The 19,978-nt window shown below is 45.5% G+C and overlaps 2 protein-coding genes across 2 annotated transcripts in view; both read right to left on the reverse strand.

The window, feature by feature from the left end:
• Positions 1-19,978, reverse strand: part of LOC6589476 (protein naked cuticle) — a 131,952-nt gene that overhangs the window by 104,326 nt on the left and 7,648 nt on the right. The window lies entirely within an intron of this gene.
• Positions 251-1,311, reverse strand: LOC6588946 (G2/mitotic-specific cyclin-B). The gene has a single exon (XM_026988432.1). It carries the CDS (start codon positions 1,302-1,304, stop codon positions 255-257), a length of 1,050 nt encoding a protein of 349 aa, XP_026844233.1. The 5' UTR covers positions 1,305-1,311; the 3' UTR covers positions 251-254.

Below are 19,978 nucleotides of genomic sequence, written 5' to 3' on the forward strand. Positions count from 1 at the left end.
CGTTCAACGACCACCCAAAACTGGTATCTACTTTGAGGAACAATTCCGATACGATCTACCATTAGATGTACTCCCTGACACCTAGCTCTCAGTGTCCTTGCTCACTCTAGAAGAGAGCCCTTAGGGGGAGAACCAGGACCTAGCCCAGGATCAACTGACGCATGCCTTTGTCCTTCCAGCAGAGGGAGCTCAAAATGCTATGATTATTATTTAACAATCACAAAAATCAAGGAATAAACGAAACATTTGGAGTACTACTGCTTCAGGGTCTGGTCCACAATGGAGTCCATCAGGGGGCCGCTAAGCTCGGTGCGGAGCGCGACATTCTGGCACCAGCTGCCCTGGTACTTGTTGTGGATGGCCTTCAGCTTGGCCTGCGGTGCATCGCGCACCAGTCTGGCGATCTGTCGAGTGATGGGCCTCAAGTGCGTGGCCGTGTAGCGAGAGTAGTGGGCCAGCGTTGGGGACCAGTGCTGGTCGTCGAGGCCAGTGCCGGCCCGGGGGTTGCCGTTGAGCAGGTGCAGCGACAGAAAGAGCGAGGCTGCAGCAATCTCCGAGGGCTTATAGCTGGCCAAACCGTAGTCCATCGCAGCCAGCTCCACAAAATAGTTGGCCATGGCCTGCTGCTCGACCTTTGTCCCAGCGGCCTTTGAGTAGCGCCGCAGGAAGTGAATTGGCAGCGGACGCGAAAGATTGCAATCGATGGTCTTGAAGATCTGCAGCTCCATCAGACGGATCTCACGGGCCGAGTAGGTGTCTTCGGTGAAGTAGACCAAGTCTTTGATGGCCGGCGACAGCTCCTCCTCGTACTTGGCGGCAATCAAGAAGGCCGTCACGCCCACCAGCTGCAGATTGCTGCGCTTCGTATTCGCGACCGCCTGCAGATAGCGATCGATGATGGCCACGGCCAGCTGGAAGGTCTCCTCAACCATATGGAACTCCTGGTGCAGCTCGTTGATCCAGTTGATTAGCACGGCTCGCATCTTGTGGGTGATGTCCTTCTGCCCGGCCAGGTGATCCTTGTGAATGGGCAGCTCGATCTCCAGCTGGTACAGATGGTCGTAGATATCGTTGACGTACTCCGAGACCAGCTCGAGGTTCTCCTTGTCGTTGGCATCGATGTCTGCGATGGAGGCCCCTGGCTCTGGACCGATGGCTGCCTCCTTGTTGGCCTGCAGTTCAACCAGAACCGCACGCTTTGTGGCTGCCTCACTTGAAGGCACTTTTAACTTCTTCACCTGCATCTGGTCAGCATTCTCCGAGTCGTTCTCCTCCGCAAGCCTTTTCAATGTTGAGCCAACCATTTTGATTGGAGATTTTAGACACACACGTAGCGACGCTTCAACTTGATTTGATAATATAATTATATTCGTTAAATCAGTAGATAGATTTTAAAATCAAAGGTGACTAAGTTTCTGATTTATTTTCTTTCCAAAGCCAAGCTCTAAGGCTTCTAAATATTTTTATATTTATTCTTTGCAGATGTTAAAACAATAAACTTTTAAAGGAATAGATTTTGATTTGTTTCTGGCATCCTCACTCTCTCCCAGGTTAACAGGAAGCCCGCCATCCATCGTTTGGCCTGTCGACGCTACGGACTCCTCTCGTGGAGTGTTGGAAAACGTTATGCGTATTAAAGTTACGCCAAGAGGTAAACAGTCACAGAGACAGTTGAAGAAACTTCTGCGGTTTGTACAGCAAACAACTTGTCCTTCGTCTACTCTCTGCCTCCCGTATATCCCGTCTGCGACTTTGATTTCGGTCTCTCTGGCCACATTAGACATGCAATTATCAATGAAGCATAAACCATAATTGAAAGATCAAACGCACAGGCAACGTCTGCCACACTCAGCCACGAGGCTGATGTATCTCTGTGTGTGTGGGGGGCCTGTCTGTGTGTGGCCACATTTGTCGCAACTTTCGCTGGCTGGCTGGCAATAATGATAAAAGTGGCAGCGCAAAAAAAAAACACAAACGAAGGCGTAAGCGAAAAATGTTCGAAGCGTAAATAAATTACAACAATAATGACGCCAAACATGATAACAACAAATGGTAAATGGCAGCCAAGGAGGGGTGGGTGGTTGGTTAGCAGGGAGGATGAATGGAGGCTGCAGGCGACAGGCGATTGTTATTGATCATCGCAATATTTTGCGCATTAGGCAGCCAAACATATGCAGCATTCCATGGCGGAGGAAAGAGATGATACACTGGCCAACAAACAGGAGGGGTTTCCCTCCGCTCTTCGAAGGAAATGTATAGCTTTCTCTCAGTGCAGGCTAAGGGCTGGCCATAGACGGCGAGGACTTGTGCCAGATCGTTACGACTTCAGGACTTACATATATGTCATGGCTTTTTATCCATTTGGCTTGTTTACGCAAAATGGAGGCAGCGCACAGCAGACGAGCCAAAGGATAACATTGTCCTACTGCCACACAGAAAGTCCTGTTGTGTTGTGTCGTAAGGGGGCGTGGGCGGGGGCGGGGGCCATACAAAGTCCTGAAAGTCCTAAGCCATTAAAGCATATTAGTTTTCCCCGCTGCCATATTGTGTGTGTGTGTGTATATCTGTATCTGTGTGTGTGTTTCTCCTACGTATTTGTATGCGTATTTATTTTGGGGGCATTTTCGTTTACGCCCGACTGCACAATAAAAGTTTTTAAAAAGGGATTTGACATTGTTGTTCCCAGATATTGTTTCTGTCGTTTGTTGTTGTTGTTGTTCTCCTCTCGTAGTTGACGCCATTTTGGATTTGCATTGCTCTTTGGTTTTTGCGCCTCTCTCTCCCCTGCTTTTCCTTTGTTGCTTTGCTGGCTGATTGCCCAGCAGTTGCTTGGCTTTTTTCCGTTTTTACGACACAAAACCGTTTTGCATGCAACAGTTTTGTTCACGCTAAGCGGCTCACAGCGCGTATACGCAATATTCGGTAGTCGGCTTTTTGTACTAAATCAGTTTAAATGGCATGCAAAAGCGAAGCAAGGGGATTGCGGATTGTTGGAGCAGAATTTTAGAGCAGGAAAAGTGTGAAAATGGACGAAAACTACTCAAACGGATAGGAATTTAATTTTTTATGCATTTTTTAGGCCTGCTTTTCGTTTCATTTAAGCTCTAGTATCTGCAAATCTTTCTGCTATGGGTAGATTTATTCTCCAAGCCTTCATTATACACCTTCCCCTTCCCCATCCATCAACCCCCTTCACACACATCCTTCTCCTCCCCCCTGACACACACGGGACATTGCCCCACAGCTAAATAAGCAATCGGTTCGTGCCCCCCAAATATTTCTGAGCCATTGAATCTTAATTAACTAATTAAAATTTGCTTATTTGGCAGGGCTTTTATCCTTTCATCACCCAATTTTAATAAGCAATTAGGGCAGCAACCCACAATTTGACAAAGAAAACACGCAAGAAACAACAACATAACAAAAGTGCAAAGAGCGTAAAAGGAGAAAACGCCAACGTCGAAAGGAATGCAATTTATTTTGGTAATAAAAATGCATTTTTATTACAAAATCATAGCCAGGAAATCTAGCGCACGAAGCCAGTGGGATTTATGTGGCATTCATTATGCTGCCGCAGGTGGAGGCTCCAGCTTCCGCTCCTCCTCCCCCTCCTCCTCCTCCTGCTCCTCCTCCTGCTCCTCCTCCTGCTCCTCCTCCTCCTCCTGCTCTGCCTTTTTCACAATGCAGATACATATCTTTATACACTGCAAAAGAAAAGGCAAAAGAGTTGCTTCTTCATCCATTTTTCCATTTATCACAATTTCCCCAATTATTTTGTACAGCAATTTTCATCAAACCATTGGATGTTTTCTCCCCCTTTTTTTTCCAGTGTACATCGGGAGGAGCCTTGTTTTGCCAGCCAAAAAATTTGTATTAAGCTATTTGCATTTGGTTTTTACTCGTTTTCCCCCACATTCCCATTGGTTTGTGTGTGTATCTGTATCTGTGTGTGTGTTTGCTCCACAGTATCTGTATCTGTGGCTGTGGCTGTGGCTGCTGGTGCACCTGCAACAACGCATCGCAGCGTGGGCCACCGAAAATTTATGTATAAAATATAGAGCGCCAATAAATGCGATAAACTGACCCGCGGGCGGCTTTACCTTTGCCCTCCTCCTTTTTTTTCCCCACGTTTTTATCCATGGGCTATAGGCATCCATCTGCAGTTGTTGTTCTTCTTCTTTTTTTTGGGGCCGGTCTGCAGTTTGCATTTAATCCCCATGACCCATAATAATTTGTGCAAATTTATTTGCCAGTGCTTAGTGATGGAACAGTGGATGGGAGGGGGGGATAGAGGGGGGCTTCCATCTGGCGTCTGCCAGATATCGTGTAAATAAAACAAATTGCCATAAATAACCCTGCTGGCTGCCATAAATCTCGGTTAAATGGACATTTTTGCATCTTCAAATCGTTGTCGAGTGCCCGGCAAGAGACACACGACACAGGATACAGGATACAGGCCACTGGACACTCGACAGCAAAAGAAAAAGAAAAAAACAAAGCCAGAAATACGGGTAGACTCTCTGCTGGTACTTGAAACAAATCAGCAGAATGATAAAATGCCTCTAGACAGCCCAGGGACATGAATAGGGGGGGGCCTGCTGTCTCCAGCCAAGGTCGTATCTTTCAGATACAAAGATACAAAGAGCTCTTTGCATCAGATTTGGGCTAAAGTTTTTCCTCAAGAAGAAGTTCCTTTTTCTGGGGGAAATTATAGTTTTTTTTTTTCAAAAGTTGAGTATCTTTAAGGTGTATTTCGACTACCATCTCTAGAGCTCTAATGGGAGTCTCAACGACACACTTAAGCTTACTTCTACTTGCATTTACGAGCAGTTCTTTCCCCTATCGTATACCCATGTAATCTTCCTAATCTCAAGCGTTTATATACTCAGTTCCTGCCATAACATATCGATACGCACATTGAATGCACTTAACAATCAAATTCGAATTCCGAATCATATTTTAAACAAATCGGATTTGGTTAACGTTCCAAACCCCACCCGCAAGCCGGCTTCCATTGCCGTAACGTTATACGAATTCAATTTGAAAATAATAAAAATATCTATTCAACTCAGTCGCAGTGGCAGTGGCAGTCGAAGACCCTATATTGCTTCCTGCCACACCACCGCCCCCACCCGAAACACGAAGCCTGTTGACTATGATTCCTGATTATGATTATGACTTCAGCCAACAAGGACCTCACGGAGGGGGTTGGCGGCAGGGGCTGGGGTACGAGACAGCAGCACCTCGTACTGGTTGTGTTTTGATGTCGTTACCAGACATTGAACCGCATTAAACTATGCATAAATACACATTGCGTCGACGACGACGACGACGACGACGACGACGACGACGACGACGACGACGACGACGACGACGACGTTGTCGACACATATGGCCCGGCCCCTTTCCGCAAAAGGAACTCTGTGGCAGCTCCTCGACGACGCTGGGCAAATGCAATTTGATGCAGACATTACGACTACATGACGATTTTATCGTCGAGTGTAGTGCACAGACATAAACATATATCTACATATGGCTTACGGAATACGGATACGCGGTACGCCGGCACTCCCCGGCCACTCCACTCCCCGGCCACTCCACGGGACTCGACTCCTACTCAGCTTTCAGTTCTCTGGCGCATATAGTATAACATTATTGCATACGCAAATACACACGCACTGCTGCACACACACGCACACACACGCAGGCAGACACACACAGATACACAGATACATATGCATCCGTAGATAGTAGAAAGAATCTTGCACTCGCCGCGCTTCGATGATGCTCTTAAATATTTGCATAAAAAACTACGGAATATGGTAAATGGTCTAGAAGTTTTTGTGCCCCGCCCACTCCCCCCTCCCTCGTAAGGCTCCTCCTTGGTACACTCGTACTTCTGCTGCCATTAACCGCAACAGCAGCAGCAGCGATAATAATAACATACACGCTCCATAATCAACACATACTTAACGTCCTGCCGCCACCAACGATTCTGGCCAGGATTCACTCGTTTTCGCACTCGCACTAGCACTCGCACTTTGGGCAACATCTCCCACAGAGATTTTGAGTGCAGTTTTGCCGCTGAGTGCAGTTTTTGGCTAAGGACCAAATGCAAAAAGATAGTTACAGCGAGCACAAGAATTTCTAGAGATGGCTCTTTGGGGAAATGAGACATAAGGACATAAAGAGAGGGGAGCCAGAATGATGTTTCTTCTACTAGAATTTAGATTTCTTGTTTAAAAATGTTCGAATATTGGAATTTGTAGGAGAAAAAGTACTCGTCGTCTCATGAAGTGCGTAAAATTAACATTAAAACCAGAGAGATATGGAACAAAAATCAAAGCAATTCTATTTCCGATAGAAAATAAATCAAATAATTAAATTTAATCTCAAACGAAGCCCATTTTGTATGTTTTGTACTTTGGAATAATCTTTAGAAAAAATGTACAACTGGTTCTCGAAATGTTCACTCGAAGAACTACAATCGACTACTGATCAGATCCTATTGATCGCCCTTTCGACCTGTGGGCCTTTAAGGATTGTTTCAACCCTTGCAAGGGTAAGGCCTTGGACCGATTGTAAACCGATCTCAAGATATCCACTTTAGCTATTTTTACTGAAGATTCCACTGACCTACCGAGGTTCAAGTAGTACAGGTTTTTTTTAGTAAAAATATGCTGTTTTTATACAGATTTTGATGCCTACAATTGTGTTCTTTGATCTACAGATATCCTCTGAGTATATCATGGTTTTGATCACCTTTATTTAAAGATATATCCCGCATTTCCACTCTATATATAAGCGCTTCAAGGCCCACGATTATTGTTCATTTGTGAACCACTACCACTTTCTATAGACTCTCCATTGACTAAGAAATTTAATAACACACTCATCGAATAGTATTTGTAATATTTGTGCCACTAAAACAATTGAAATTCAAACTGACAATTGAGTGCCAGAATTTGATTTGTTTTCGAGTGCGAGGGCGAGTGCGAGTGCGAGAGCGAAAGAGCACTTCATTTCAGCAATCAACGCATGCAAATTGGAGGAGAAGCATATTTCATTTCAATAAAGAATAAACAATTTGCAGCAGCCATCTACTATAGTAATACAAATACGAGCCATCAATAACGAGAAGCGACTTGACCCGTGCGGCTGCTGCTGGGGACACGACCGAGTGGTCTGAGCAGGGAGCAGGGGTTCCCGGACCACTCGAGGAGCCAAGGCTAAAACAATTGATTATTGTGTGTCATAAGCACACAATTTCCACTCGGGATAGAATAATACGAGGAGCAGCAGGAGCAGCAGGAGGAGGAGTGCGAGAAGGAGGCTGCGGAGGTCTATTCAAGTAGAAATGAGAAGAAAATGTACCATCAAAATGCTGGCCCAAGCCGAAACCCAACTGTCAATTGCATTCGCCTTCTGTCTGCGCGACGCACAAAAGCAAATTTAAATGTTAATCAAATGCCGCAACAGAAAAATCCAACAAAAGTACTGATGGAAAAAACCCAGAACCAGAAAAAGATGAATGGAAATAAAAGAATTGAAGGAAAATTTCGCATGCATGCACATGAAAATGAGTTTGATATGGGATGTGGCATTGGGCAGATGAGGACCTCGATCGGGTTCGGGTTGGGGTTCGGGATCGGGATGGGTTTCGGGGTGGCGGTCGTTCACAAATGTAATTGACAGTTCAAGTGACAAGTGGGCGGGGCGCGGCGGGGCGGTGCGGTGCGGCGGCGGCGGCGGCAAGGTAAAGGCTAAAGGAAATTCACAATAAAAAATTGAAAGCCCGAGTGGAGAGAATAAACAAACAAACAATTTTTAATTAAAAAATAAAAGAGAGAAAAGCGTGAAAATTGTGGCAAAAATGGCATCAATTTTTGTTGTTGTTGCTTGTTCGATTGTTGTGTTGCATTTAAAATTAATGTCAGTTTTCAGCAATTTTTCAATAAGTTTTTTTCGTGTGCTGCCGCCATCTATTCCGCCGGATAGCCACAACCGCCATATGTTTCAGCTTCGTTGAACCTTTGAACACACAGTATTTGAAGAGTGGTTTTTGTGCGGTTAAATCGTCGTAATAAGAGGCAAAGCGAGTAGCAGCAGCCTTGTGGTGGCTTTAGTCGGTTGATGGAGGGTGTGGCTCTAATTGAGAGTAGATCGAAAACCCATAGCCCCCAGAGCACTAGAAGGCAGCAAAAGATCTATCTTCTGAGATGGAAGAGGGGTTTCTGAGTCTTCTATTGGGACATATTAAAACGCTAGACATTCATCCGGATCTTAGGAATAGTTCACGGAGCACATTGGTGAGTAGAGCGAAAACCTATAGCCCCCAGAGCACTAGAAGGCAGCAAAAGATCTACCTTCTGAGTTGAAAGAGGAGTCTCCGAGTCTTCCATTGCACCTTAGAAATTGTTTACGGCACACAAAGGTAAGTTTACTCCCTTGCAATGGCATCCTGGAGTGCCTGGCTCGATTCAGTGCTTCCTTGATGGCGATTGACTATTTGATAGTTCTCAAAGTCATCAAAGGAGAGCCCCCACAGCTGGTGCCAGACTTTGAGACATCTTTCACGATTGTTTTAGCACAAAGTAATCCTTCAAGTACGCCTTTTTTCATGCCCTGCCACTGGCCTGTTCGAATCGCACCTAAATCATTGTTAGCTCCATCATTATTTACAGTTTAATTGCAACAATTTCCTGATTTGATGGCCAGCCAAACTCCATCTCATGCGAGGTCATAAAAGCATTCGTGCCGCAGTGGCAGCAACAATGATGGTGCCCCTGCATCGGGGCAGAGGGAGAGAGAGAGGAGTGGCAATATGATGCCACAGTTTTTATGTGAGCACCGAAAAACAATCCACGGAACATGCAGGATGTGCTCTCCGGCCTCGCGCTTGCCACTTGCCACATGCCCCAGTGGCTGAGGCAGGGAGGACCATCATCATCGCTCAGACCAGTTGCCCGCCAGTCAAATCAATTGGCTGCAAATAAAAAAGCCAACAAACACATAAAGAGACCCCGCCACACATCCACATGGTCATGCACGTTTCCCGCTCCGCCGGAAGACCGGGAAAGGACTCTACAAATACAAATAAATCGCAGCATTTCCGCAACGGTCATGCTCTCCCGCTTTTATGATTATTATATAAATTTTCCCTTGAAATGTCATAAAAAGCCAAAGCAAATAAAAAGCATCCATCGAGAGATGCTCCTGCCCCCTCTGCTGCTCCTCCCCCTCCTTGCAGCTTTCTCTTCATTTGGTTTGGGGTTTTCGCTGTACTCTTCCACAGAGAGAGGGTGTATCCAAGAGGTATCTAAACTGTGAGGAGAGCACTTCTGTCGCCAGATCCTCTAGGGTATCTGAGGCTTCGTTTCGGCCACTATTCCGCCGTACATGTTATGTTTTTTCCCCTCCTGTTGATGATGGGAAAATGAAAATGCGCACGTCATTCGCTTTTCGTCAGCGAGGCGGAGAGGGGGAGTAGGTGAAGGGCCAGTGTTAGACACATGTCTCTCTTCATCTCTCTCTCTTTCTCTCCCTCCCTCTGTCTCTGGCCAATATTCAAATGCGGTTGGTTTGTCCGCCTCCTGGCCTCCTGCCCTCCTGGGCAGTGGGCCAACTTATTAAGTTGTTAAAACATGATTTGTGGCCTCTGCAGCCCGCAAGGGGGCGGCCCTGGGGCGGGGTGAAAACTGAAAATCCAAGTGTTGCTGCCCGTGTGCTTAGTAGATTTTTCTTCCAGCAGCTTATGAATTATGAAAGTTTTTCCTTTTTTTTTTTTTGGTAGAGGGGGGATGTGTGTGTGTGTGTGTGTGTTGGCCACGCGTGTTGGCCATAAACGGCTCGCTTTATGGGCCGCAGAGCCAGGCAAATTGAAAGTGAAAAGTTAAGTTGCGTTGAATGGGGCCTGGGAGTGGGCCAGAAGAGCCCGCCTGAGAGCTGAGAGCGGTCCAGTGCTAAGCCTCATTGGGGTTGCGTTATGAGGCATGAAAACCAGGCCAAAATGCACGCACAGCCACAGGCCGAGAGCGAGTGGAAAGTGGAGTGAAAGTGGCACTGAAAGCCAGCCAATTATCCACTTTTGAAAGTCTACGCTAAATAAATCACTAAAGAAAATATGTGCTTTTCATATTAAATGCATAATCTTTTGTCAAATGAAAATTGCTGCATGGAAAAACTAGCAGATTGATGAAAGGAAAATGTATAAAAATTTAAGTGGAAATTTATTGAAAAATGAGAAAAAACGGGGTGATAAAATTCAGGTTTAATATTAAAATATAAATCAGGGAATTGCAGCAAAGGAAAATGATAGAAAATACAAAAAAAAAAGGAGTCGCGGCACAAGGGACTCAACACTAGGATACCAATGATACCAGTGTTGATTAATAGTGTTGGATAGCCAGGTGTTTAAAGAGTCAAGCGACAGGATCGCTTTCTAGCTTTAATGATTGTTGATGCGACTTCTATGAAGTCTTTTCCTACGGCTCGAAGGACCAAAAGTATCTATAGTTCTGCCCTTACAGTGTCCTCGCATTGTGACTGTTATCCATGTACTCTATTTAAGTACACGGTAGCTCTTATTCCTAGAAAATCTCAACTCCTTTTTGTGTGTTTCCTTTGCGACACTCACAATACTAGGACTCTTTCGCTAGCACAGCTTGATTGGGCAATTTGTAAATTACTTTTAAATTTTTTACGCTCTCCAGTCCGCTTCAGTCCGAGAAAGTCCTTCACTTTGTGGGGTACTTCCAATTCATTAGAGAGCCGCATGGCACCGAGAGAGCTTGGGGAAAATGTTAATGATTTCCGTAAACATGGCCAAACAAATAACGAGGCGACGGAAAGAGCGTTGATTTTTGTTTTTTATGGCTCACTTAAAACGAAACGGAAATAGTGAAGGAGTGGGGCTGTGGGGCTGTGAGTGTGGGAAGAAAGGCCACGAATGGCAGCAAAGTAAAAGGAGAGCCGGACCCGGACCAGGACCAGGCGGACAGCCAGTTTTTAACGTGTTAATGCCAAGGCGGCGGCTAACAAGTAGACAAACAAAGCGGCAAAAAAAGGAGAAAGTAACACAGAAAAAGTGTCGGAAAATTGTATAGCAGGGGGTGTTGCAGGGAAAGCAAGAAAGATGGAGGGAGAGAGTGAGAGTGAGAGTGGGAAATGACTCCGATGAGAAATGAAACGAAATGAAATCAACGCCAGTATTATTTGTCGTGTCTCTCTCCCCTAAGAGACAATCTCTCTCCTTGGACTTCCCTTTTTTTCTCTCCCTCAGAAAATTGCTTCTTGCTTTTTGCCTGCGGCATCTGCATCTGTATCTGTATCAGTGAGCATCTGTGTGTGTGTGTGTGTGTGTGTGTCTTTCCACAAATGAAATTTAATTGCAAAAATAATAAAAACAAAGATAGAACAATAACAACCAGAAGAACAACTTCATTTGCATTTGGGGGAACACGGAACACGAAAAAGTAAAATAAATATAAATATAAATGGGAATGGGGAGCAGTTTCTTTTTCCCCGGTTTGCGGGATGCTCATAATGCGGCAGTGATTGGAATGTTTTTAGGGAGTGTTCTGATGTTCTGATCAAAGAGAAAGGTCCTACCAATGAAACATATTTGAAGGAAGGAAACATAGTGTGGAGGGCGGATCGAGAGTAGGAACATGGATATGAGTCGGAAATCACCGACGAAAGAAGAAATGCAGGTGGTGTCTATATAAATATATATCTGTCCTGTACTCCCATCTGGTATTCCGGTTGAAACGGAGGTGGGAACGTAACTAGCATTGTGTGGATTCTCGTTTACAAGCTAAAGCCCTCCGAGAGCCGTGTGGATCGTGTGGATCGTGATAACAGCGCGAGACCGTTCTCAGAGCGCTGTTAGAGCCCGCAGTAACATGCTGTTAACTAAGAGCGTTAGCCGATAGCCATAACAGGATGTTAACCTGGGGTGTTAACAGCGCTGTTCCAGCTGTTCCCCGGAACACGTAGGAAGATGTCATTCATGGTTTTATTGGCGTTTATTGATTAATGAATGGCTCAAGGAATGGTTTCTTACTCTTGGCATCGAAGTCTTCCCCGAAAACTACTTCAGACAAATAATTTTATTGAAATTGGAATGTGTTGTTAATATCGAAATAGCGTAGTAATAGTAATACCCTCAAAGCATTGGCATGCTGTTAAAAAACTCATCATTTCGGATGCCTTGAACCTCCAGAAGTTTGATCTGATGGGGACCTTGGGCACTTATGTCATTGAATATCTCCCTAAAACTTTCATACTTTGTCTCCAATCCTCGTTGATCCCGATAGGGAAATGAAAGTTCCAAGCCTTGAACCGACAACTAAACGGTTTGGTACGTTAGAGAAAAGCTTTGGTAAGACAAGGTTTGATTAGAATTCGATCAAATAATACATTTTTCGAATCCTCTGGTATTTTTCCGACATTTTGTAGTATCAATTGAGTAAACCTTTGTTAACTCTCCCTAAATGAAAGTCAAAGTGTGCTTGAAAATACAGATTTTTTAAAGAATACCATCTCAAGCTCTATATCCAGGTGTTTTCCTACTTTTTCCAGCTCCAAAAACTTTAATCCGACGCAGTTGAAACTCTAACAGACTCCCTGAAAACCCCCAAAAACATGCACCTCAAATCAATGCCGTGCACATCCTTTATTGGCCATATCCTCAAACACCTAAGCCCCTCCACCCACCACCCCTCGCTTTTCATCGATCTGACCCACATCAAAATCCAATTCAATTAGAGTACTGATTAAATTTTAATTGGAAGGCCATTTAACATGGAAACCCAATGCACAAATATTGGAAAAATGCCCGATGGCATTTTTGGCATGTTCAGATTGTGGGCGTGGCGGGTGTCGGGGGGTGGGGTGGCGCAGGCAACACTCAACACCGAACAACGAACACCCACGAACATTACGCATACGCCCGGTTAGCCAGCGAGTAATTTGGCTAAAGGCCAAAAAGTGCCCAAAACCGGCAAACGTAAAACATATTTTGAAAACAGTTTGGTAATAGCGGCCGTCGGTGGGGGGTGGGGTTGTGGGTGGCTCCGACTCTGGCCAGGTTCCTAACAAACGCAAACAATTTTCAAATTAGTAGATCGACCGCTCGGGCAGCCTCTGCCCCTGCCCCTGCCCCTCCTCCCCGCCACCAGAGAACCGCAAAAATGCAATGCGTTTATAGACATTTATGGAATTTTTGTGCAAACAAATAGAGAGCGAAAAAGAGCGAGCGAGAGAGAGAGAGAGAGAGTGTGAGAGCGTGGAAAGCAGAATTGTGGAAAATTGCCAAGGAAAAAGTTTTCTAGTTTTTTTTGGTATATTTTTTTTAGATATTTTTCGCTGAGTGAAAATAAAATGCTGGTTATAAAATTTGATGTCGATTGAAACGTTCGAAACGAAAAGCATATTTCCTTTATGGCTTTATTTTATTTACCTACTCTGTTGGATTCGGTTGCTCCTTCCTGGGGCCTGGATCCTAGGTCCTAGGTCCTAGATCCTTGGATTTGCTGCACTTCCGCATTGCGCTCCAAGGGCATTATTCATTGTCTCTTCGAGGTCCTGCCTCGCTCGCGCTCTCTCTCTCTCTCACTCGCTCGCTCTTTGGGGGCCACTTGAGAGTGCAAGAGCAGATAATAATTCTTACATGTCGCTGGGAACTGCAATTCTTGGTTCTTGTCCTGCTGCACATCCTGCTCCATTCCCCATCCCCTTCTCCATCCTGCCAGCCAGCCAGTCCTGGTCTTTTTGTGTGTGTATTTCTTGTGCTTTTGTCTTTTGTACTTGGCCGTCTTTTGTCTTTCACTTATGCATGTGCGTTGCCGTCTTCCGCTTTTCCACGATGTTTTCTCTGTCTCTGTCTCGGTCTGTCGGTGGGTGGGTGGTTGGGTGGGATTTTATGACGCGTCAACCGAGCCTGTCCCAGCCATATGAGTCCCCAAGGCATTTGGCAAGCAGGACATCGGTGCGGGGCGTGTGGCGGGGGGCGGGTGGGAAAGTTGCGCCAAGTTGGAGCACAGTCAAAGCTCAAGATGAAGCTGAAACAGCAACTGAAACTAAATCTGAATCCGAGGCTCCTCCAGACTTCAGGCTCCAGACTCGAGAGCTCGTTCTACGCTCTTCTAATACTTTGATAATCCCTGGCTCCAGTCGAACACAGAGTCACAGACGTGGAGGGGGGGTGGGGGGGTGCGGCTGCCACAATAACTTTTGATATGGCACACCCAAAGACCCCCCTCTGCCATGGAGACAGCCATTCAACTTTGTTACTCGAGCTTTATCGTATGCTCGCTTGTGTGGGGGCTCTCTGTGTCTCCATGTCCCCCTGTTTGTGTGTGTGTGTGTGTATAGCAAATTATATAAGCATGATAATATTGTATAACACATATTCTACTACGCACTAGCACCACCTCCCTTTGGTGTATTCGCCCTACACTTTGTCTAGTTTCAATTTCAATTTGATTTCTTGGCACTCGTGCCATCATTTTGATTTGCTTATTTGTCCAACTCTGACTCTGACTCCGACTCCGGCCTTTGGTTCTGCCCCTCCCCCCCACCCCTGAAGGGGCAATCTCTTTGGGAAAGTTTTCAAATTGATCACAAAATGTTGGCTCTGTGTCTCTCGTTATCTGGCCACCGGGGATCGGATTGGAGCAATTGCTTGCTGTGCTCTAAGCATTGTTCTTGTTGGTTGCGCTTTAAATTTATGGGCATTTGGGTGCTTAAAGGTGGTCCGATGGCTGGTAGTCGACGGGCTCGCATACCCTGGAAACTGGGCTTCCCCTAAGGAGGGTTACTCCTTATAGCTTCCCATTTTCCAGCTTCAAATAAAGAAAAGACTTCTCTGGTAGATGCCCCCTCTGCCTGGCAGACCCCTCTCCCACACAGGGCATCCCTTCATTCCTGTTGCTGCTGCTGCTGTTGCAATTCAACCGCGCTGCGGCAGAGTGGGTGGAAAAACCGCAACAGGCGCTGCCAACCGCAAACGCTTTTTGTGCCTGGCCAACACTTTCAGCCTGCCACAGCAGCAGCAGCAGCAGCAGGACGTGCCACCAAAGGGAAAGAGAAAGAGAGACGGAAAAAGAGGCAGAAAAACGAGCCAGAAAGGAGGCGGCACAGCATAGGGCCAAAAGCCCAGCAGCAGTGGCACATAATTACAAATTGATAACAATTTCCACGTTAATCAGTTATGCCAGATATATATCTGTGTGCGTGTGTGTGTGCAGGACACACAGGACTCCACACATGACCCCACAGCAGGCACTGTCCCGCTGTCCGGAAATGCACAATTTGTGCTTTATTTGTTAGAATCAATGGGCCCTAGATGAGCAAAATATATATATAAATGCAAATTCGTTGGAGATAAAATGTCTAAATGGCGACAGGAGGGAGGGAGAGGGGGGCCTGCAGAGAATGAACTGCGAAAGGGCGGATCAAATATTCATGGACTTGCCAGATTAAAATGAAATATTGGACAGAAAAGACCGAGTTTTTTGGTGGGGAGTCTACTGATAAAGAAACTATCAAAAACCCTCCTTAAGGGATAAAAACTATACATTTTCTACATTCAAATCTAATCTCCAATAAGAGCTACGTTTTCTCCGCTGTATATGGGCACATTATTGGTATTTCTAGAATTTTTTAGAATATATTTCCCTCGAAAACATATCTGTAAAACCCTGCGATCCACTAAATCCTTTGTATTAAATCTTTACCCCCTAAATCTAAGCTTTTACCGAGATATCTCTAAATCCTTGATCTACCAAAGCATATAAGCAGATCAAGAGCATCTAGGAGGGATATATAGCCCCCCACAGAGTACAAATCGTATCTATAAACCCTGCCACACCTCCGTCGAAATCGCAAAGGTGCTATGTCTACAATTTGGAAGCGTTTAAACAGCGATTAAATTTACAATATTTTTGAATCCAATTCAAACACAGACACGGACACGCACACACACACACACTCACACACACACACACAGACACGCGCGCGTGCTCTATAGAGAGAGCGTTAGGTAGCCTCATTAGACAGGGCCCATAAATTTAATTGATAATACCGTTGACAGGCGTGCGGAGTGGTCGATATGATTAGTTCTGGACCCGTGGCCAGTAGACGGACCAAAGCCAAAGCCGAGCATCAATATTTGTTCATTTGCGGAGCTGCATATATTTATGCTTCCATTGAAAATGTTTGCCCATTAAACATTTGCCTTTCGACTTATAAATATTTTATCGCACTGCAGTTGGTAAATTTATGTTTAATGCGCTTGACTCATCCCCCTCCGCCCCGCCCCCTTCAAGGGAGGGGCGGGCATATGCATATGAATGCCCCACTAGAAGCCCACTCAAATTATGCACAACGCAAGGAGAGACCTGCTGCTCCTCCTCGTCCACCCAGAGGGAGATGTCGGTGGCTGTTGTATAACTTTACATGGACAATTATTTACAAGAGCGCAGTTAGAGAAACCAAACGGAAATACTTGCAAGGCCTACCTGTCAGCGGTATACCCTATAAGGAAGGAGTTGCCCTGCCAGAGTGCTACAGGGACCAAATCATCATAGCCCCTCTTCGAAGGTAGCTTCCATCTCGGCGCCTAAGTGACACTAACAACTCGGGCTGGGAGAAGGAGCCCAGAATCCTGGCTCCCTGCCTCTAGTTGGTGTTATGTTTTGGCTGCTGCCACTGCCTCTGCCTCGACTCCTGCTGAAGAGCAACTCAATCTAAATGCGGTACAATGACATCTAAAGTGTTTTTGGGCTAGCTTTTTTCCATGATGCCAACTTGTCAAGCCAGAAACCCCCCCCCTCTTTCACCCCCTTCCTTCCTCCCTGCCCCTCCTCAGTGTCTCTCCTTCTGACACTAGTTTTGCTTTCTTAGAAATGTGTCACGTAATTTCAATGTGGATGCTGTGATGCTGGGATGGGAGTAGAGTGTGTGTGTGTCCTAGACGATTGTATATGGCTGGCATTTAACTTAAATGTATGTGGAACATTTTGGCATTACGCAGAGGCCACTCCCCCTGTGTCTCTACCACGGGCACTACCTCTCTTTCCCTTCTACAGGCACTGGCTCTTCCTCTGTGTCTCCTCCACTGGCTCTCACTCTGTGTCTCCTCCACTGGCTCTACCTCTGTGTCTCCTCACATCAGAACACAACCCAGCACAGAATGTGTGTCAGTTGACATTCAAAGATCGTTAACACTCTCCACAAGGTGCTGAACGGAACACAGAACTAGGGGATGCTTGGCTATAGCCCCCAAGGATAACTTGTAACCCTTTGGCTTCCCCGCTCTGGGCACTGCTTAATGATTATTCTCTGCATGAAATAACTCAACAACAATCCCCATGTAAATGTTAAATACGACCCGCGCTGATTAAACCAATCGACCGCATTTGAGTCGAGCAGCAACGCGTGTGGCCAACAAATCAGCACTTTACGTTAATTACGATTTTTTACGCTGATATGGCATTTAAAATGTTTTGCTTCTTGTATGAACGAGGGAGGTAGGGCTGGGATTAATGAAATGCACGTCCGTTCGTTGTGCGGCGAGTAAAACTTTTGTTGCCACAGAACCACAGAGAGGACTGCAGTCAGAGACGACTTTCCTCTAAACGGATATCCCCCTTTGGCTATAAAAAAATGTCGTTCCAATTTGCTGTTTCATATGCAAATTAGTGCAGTCAAAAAATAGAGTCCTTGGTGGTCCCTGGCATTAGTTTTTGCTTAACTAAAAAGCTCCCCTAAGCAGGGGGCAACAACAGCTCCAGAATTAATTCCTGATGGAAATAGAACTTTAGTCAAGCCAAAAAAGCGATTGAAATACATGTGTGGCCCTTGTTAAAAGGTTAATCCCTTGCCTTTTGGGTGAAAGTTTTCAATACAATTTGTTCCAACAAAAGATACACTTGGAAACGAAGATAGATACACAGATAACACAGATAACAGTATGCTCTATGAATACATTAATCTATAAAGATACTTTTCCAGCCTTAAGGACTACTTTCTCTATAGATAATAGTCATCATATATTCGAAAGGGTATCCCAAGTTTCGTTCGCGTTTTCTTTCATTTCTTTGTTGGTTTTCGCACAGTTTACTTTTGCTATTTGTTACATTTCCAGTTTACATCAAAACTGCTGTCTAGGCCTGGCCTTCCCCTTCCCCTACCCCCACCCCTACCCCTCCGTGTTCGTGTGTTTTCTCTTGGTTCCGCCTCTGGGCCGCCCACTCATCATTACATTTCATTAAGCCTGGCCGTACAGCTTCAGTCACAGTCGAGACTCACTCTCGGGCCTAGGCTGTGTCTCTATCTGTATCTGTATCTGTGTCTCTATCTCTATCTGTATCTGTATCTGTGTCTGTGTCTAGTGGTGTTTCTGTTTCTGTTTCTGTTCCTGGTGCTTCTTTTGTGTTTATTAAACGCTTTTCGGGGCGCGTGTTCATTCAATTTGTTTCTCCTCGTTGCCGAATGTTATGTCTACAAACACAAAAGCAACAACTGCCGGCGAGTGGGGTTTTTTCGACTCAGAAAGAGAGAGAGAGAGAGACAGAGTGTGCTTGGGAAAATCGTTTTTAATTGTTCTGTTTAAATAACAGATGGAGATGGAGAATGGAGCCAGGAGCTTGCCTCTCGTGGGCGTATACTTAATATGACGCATACGCCGCGTGTCCTGGGTGCTTTTGATGTCGTGTGACCGCGCCAGATGAAAGCCAAACTAGTTCGTCGTCAGCTCTTTTCAGAAATAGTAAAAGGCGCGGCGCACTCAAATGAATATGAGAGGCGGGAATTCAATTGGAAATTGCTTTTAAATTTCATAGGATATATATTTAGGGCATCCTTAATTGTATAGATCTATACTTTTCATACAAATAATGGTATTCCCTTTGAAATCGAATAGAAATTTCTTGGAAAGGATTTCCCGTTTGGCTGTTGAGATTTTAATATTTTTTAAAAACTAAATCTTTTGCTTCAAAATTCTGAAATATTTATTTGCAGACAATCGCCTCGAATCGACTTCAATCTTTTGACCTTTTCTTGCGGCGAAGGCCAAGTTTTTCAGGCGTTTTATGAATTCCGTTGGCATAGGAAAAATTTATTGAAAATGCCTGCTGGCAGGACACGTAGCAAACGAAAACTTTTTGTTGTGCGCCGGCAAACGCATTTTCTTCTGCCATTTTTGGTACGTGAGCTTACTGGAAAAAAACTGTGTAATTAAAAAGAGAGAGAGAGCCAAAGGGGAGCGCGGGGGGATCCTCGTGTGGATAAATTTAGACAGCTTCTGCCATTTGATAGGATAAATCTACTTAATCCAATAAACAAACAGCGGGGGAGCGTTCCAAGGGCGATGCTGAGGCGATGCGTGCGTGCGCAGAGACCGAGGAAAAGTGCCAAGTTTTAATTGTGAAAGTTTAGCCAGGGAAAAGCTAGGATAGCAGTAGGAGGTGCCCCTCCCCCCACCAAGGCCCCGCCACACACATATAGAGACTCGAGCACACAGCAGGTGCGGCAAATTGCTGCCCGCACTGGGACATCGAAGGCCCGCATCCGACAAGCGACAAGCGACAACCGACAAGCTTTGAATTCAAGTTGTTTCTCCCTCTCTCTCTGCTCCAAGGATCCTTTTGCGCGTCCTGTTAGTCCTGGCTGCTGACTGTGCTGTCATTCTGCGTTACTTGTCATCAACTTCATGCGTTTTGACATTTTTATTAGTTGAATACTCCTTAGCAGCACGCTCCATTGCCTCGGGTCCCTATCCATCTATCGTGACGAGAACTGAGCCTGGCCTCCTGCCTCCTGCCTCCTGCCTCTTGCCTCTTGCCTCCTGCCTCTTGCCTGTGACATCTAATAAGTGTTTACTGCGTCATGAAGCTGCGGCACTGCTTTAAAGGCTGCTCTTTCTCACCCACTCTCTCTGTCTCTCCCGTCAAGTGCTTCCCAGGGTGTCCTT

This window comes from Drosophila persimilis, unplaced genomic scaffold (assembly GCF_003286085.1).
Source record: "Drosophila persimilis strain 14011-0111.01,24,50 unplaced genomic scaffold, DperRS2 tig00000191-arrow-pilon, whole genome shotgun sequence".
NCBI lineage: Eukaryota > Metazoa > Arthropoda > Insecta > Diptera > Drosophilidae > Drosophila > Drosophila persimilis.

Coding starts and splice junctions, on each gene's coding strand:
- LOC6588946 (XM_026988432.1), bottom strand. CDS start 1,304: ATGGTTGGCTCAACATTGAAAAGGCTTGCGGAGGAGAACGACTCGGAG.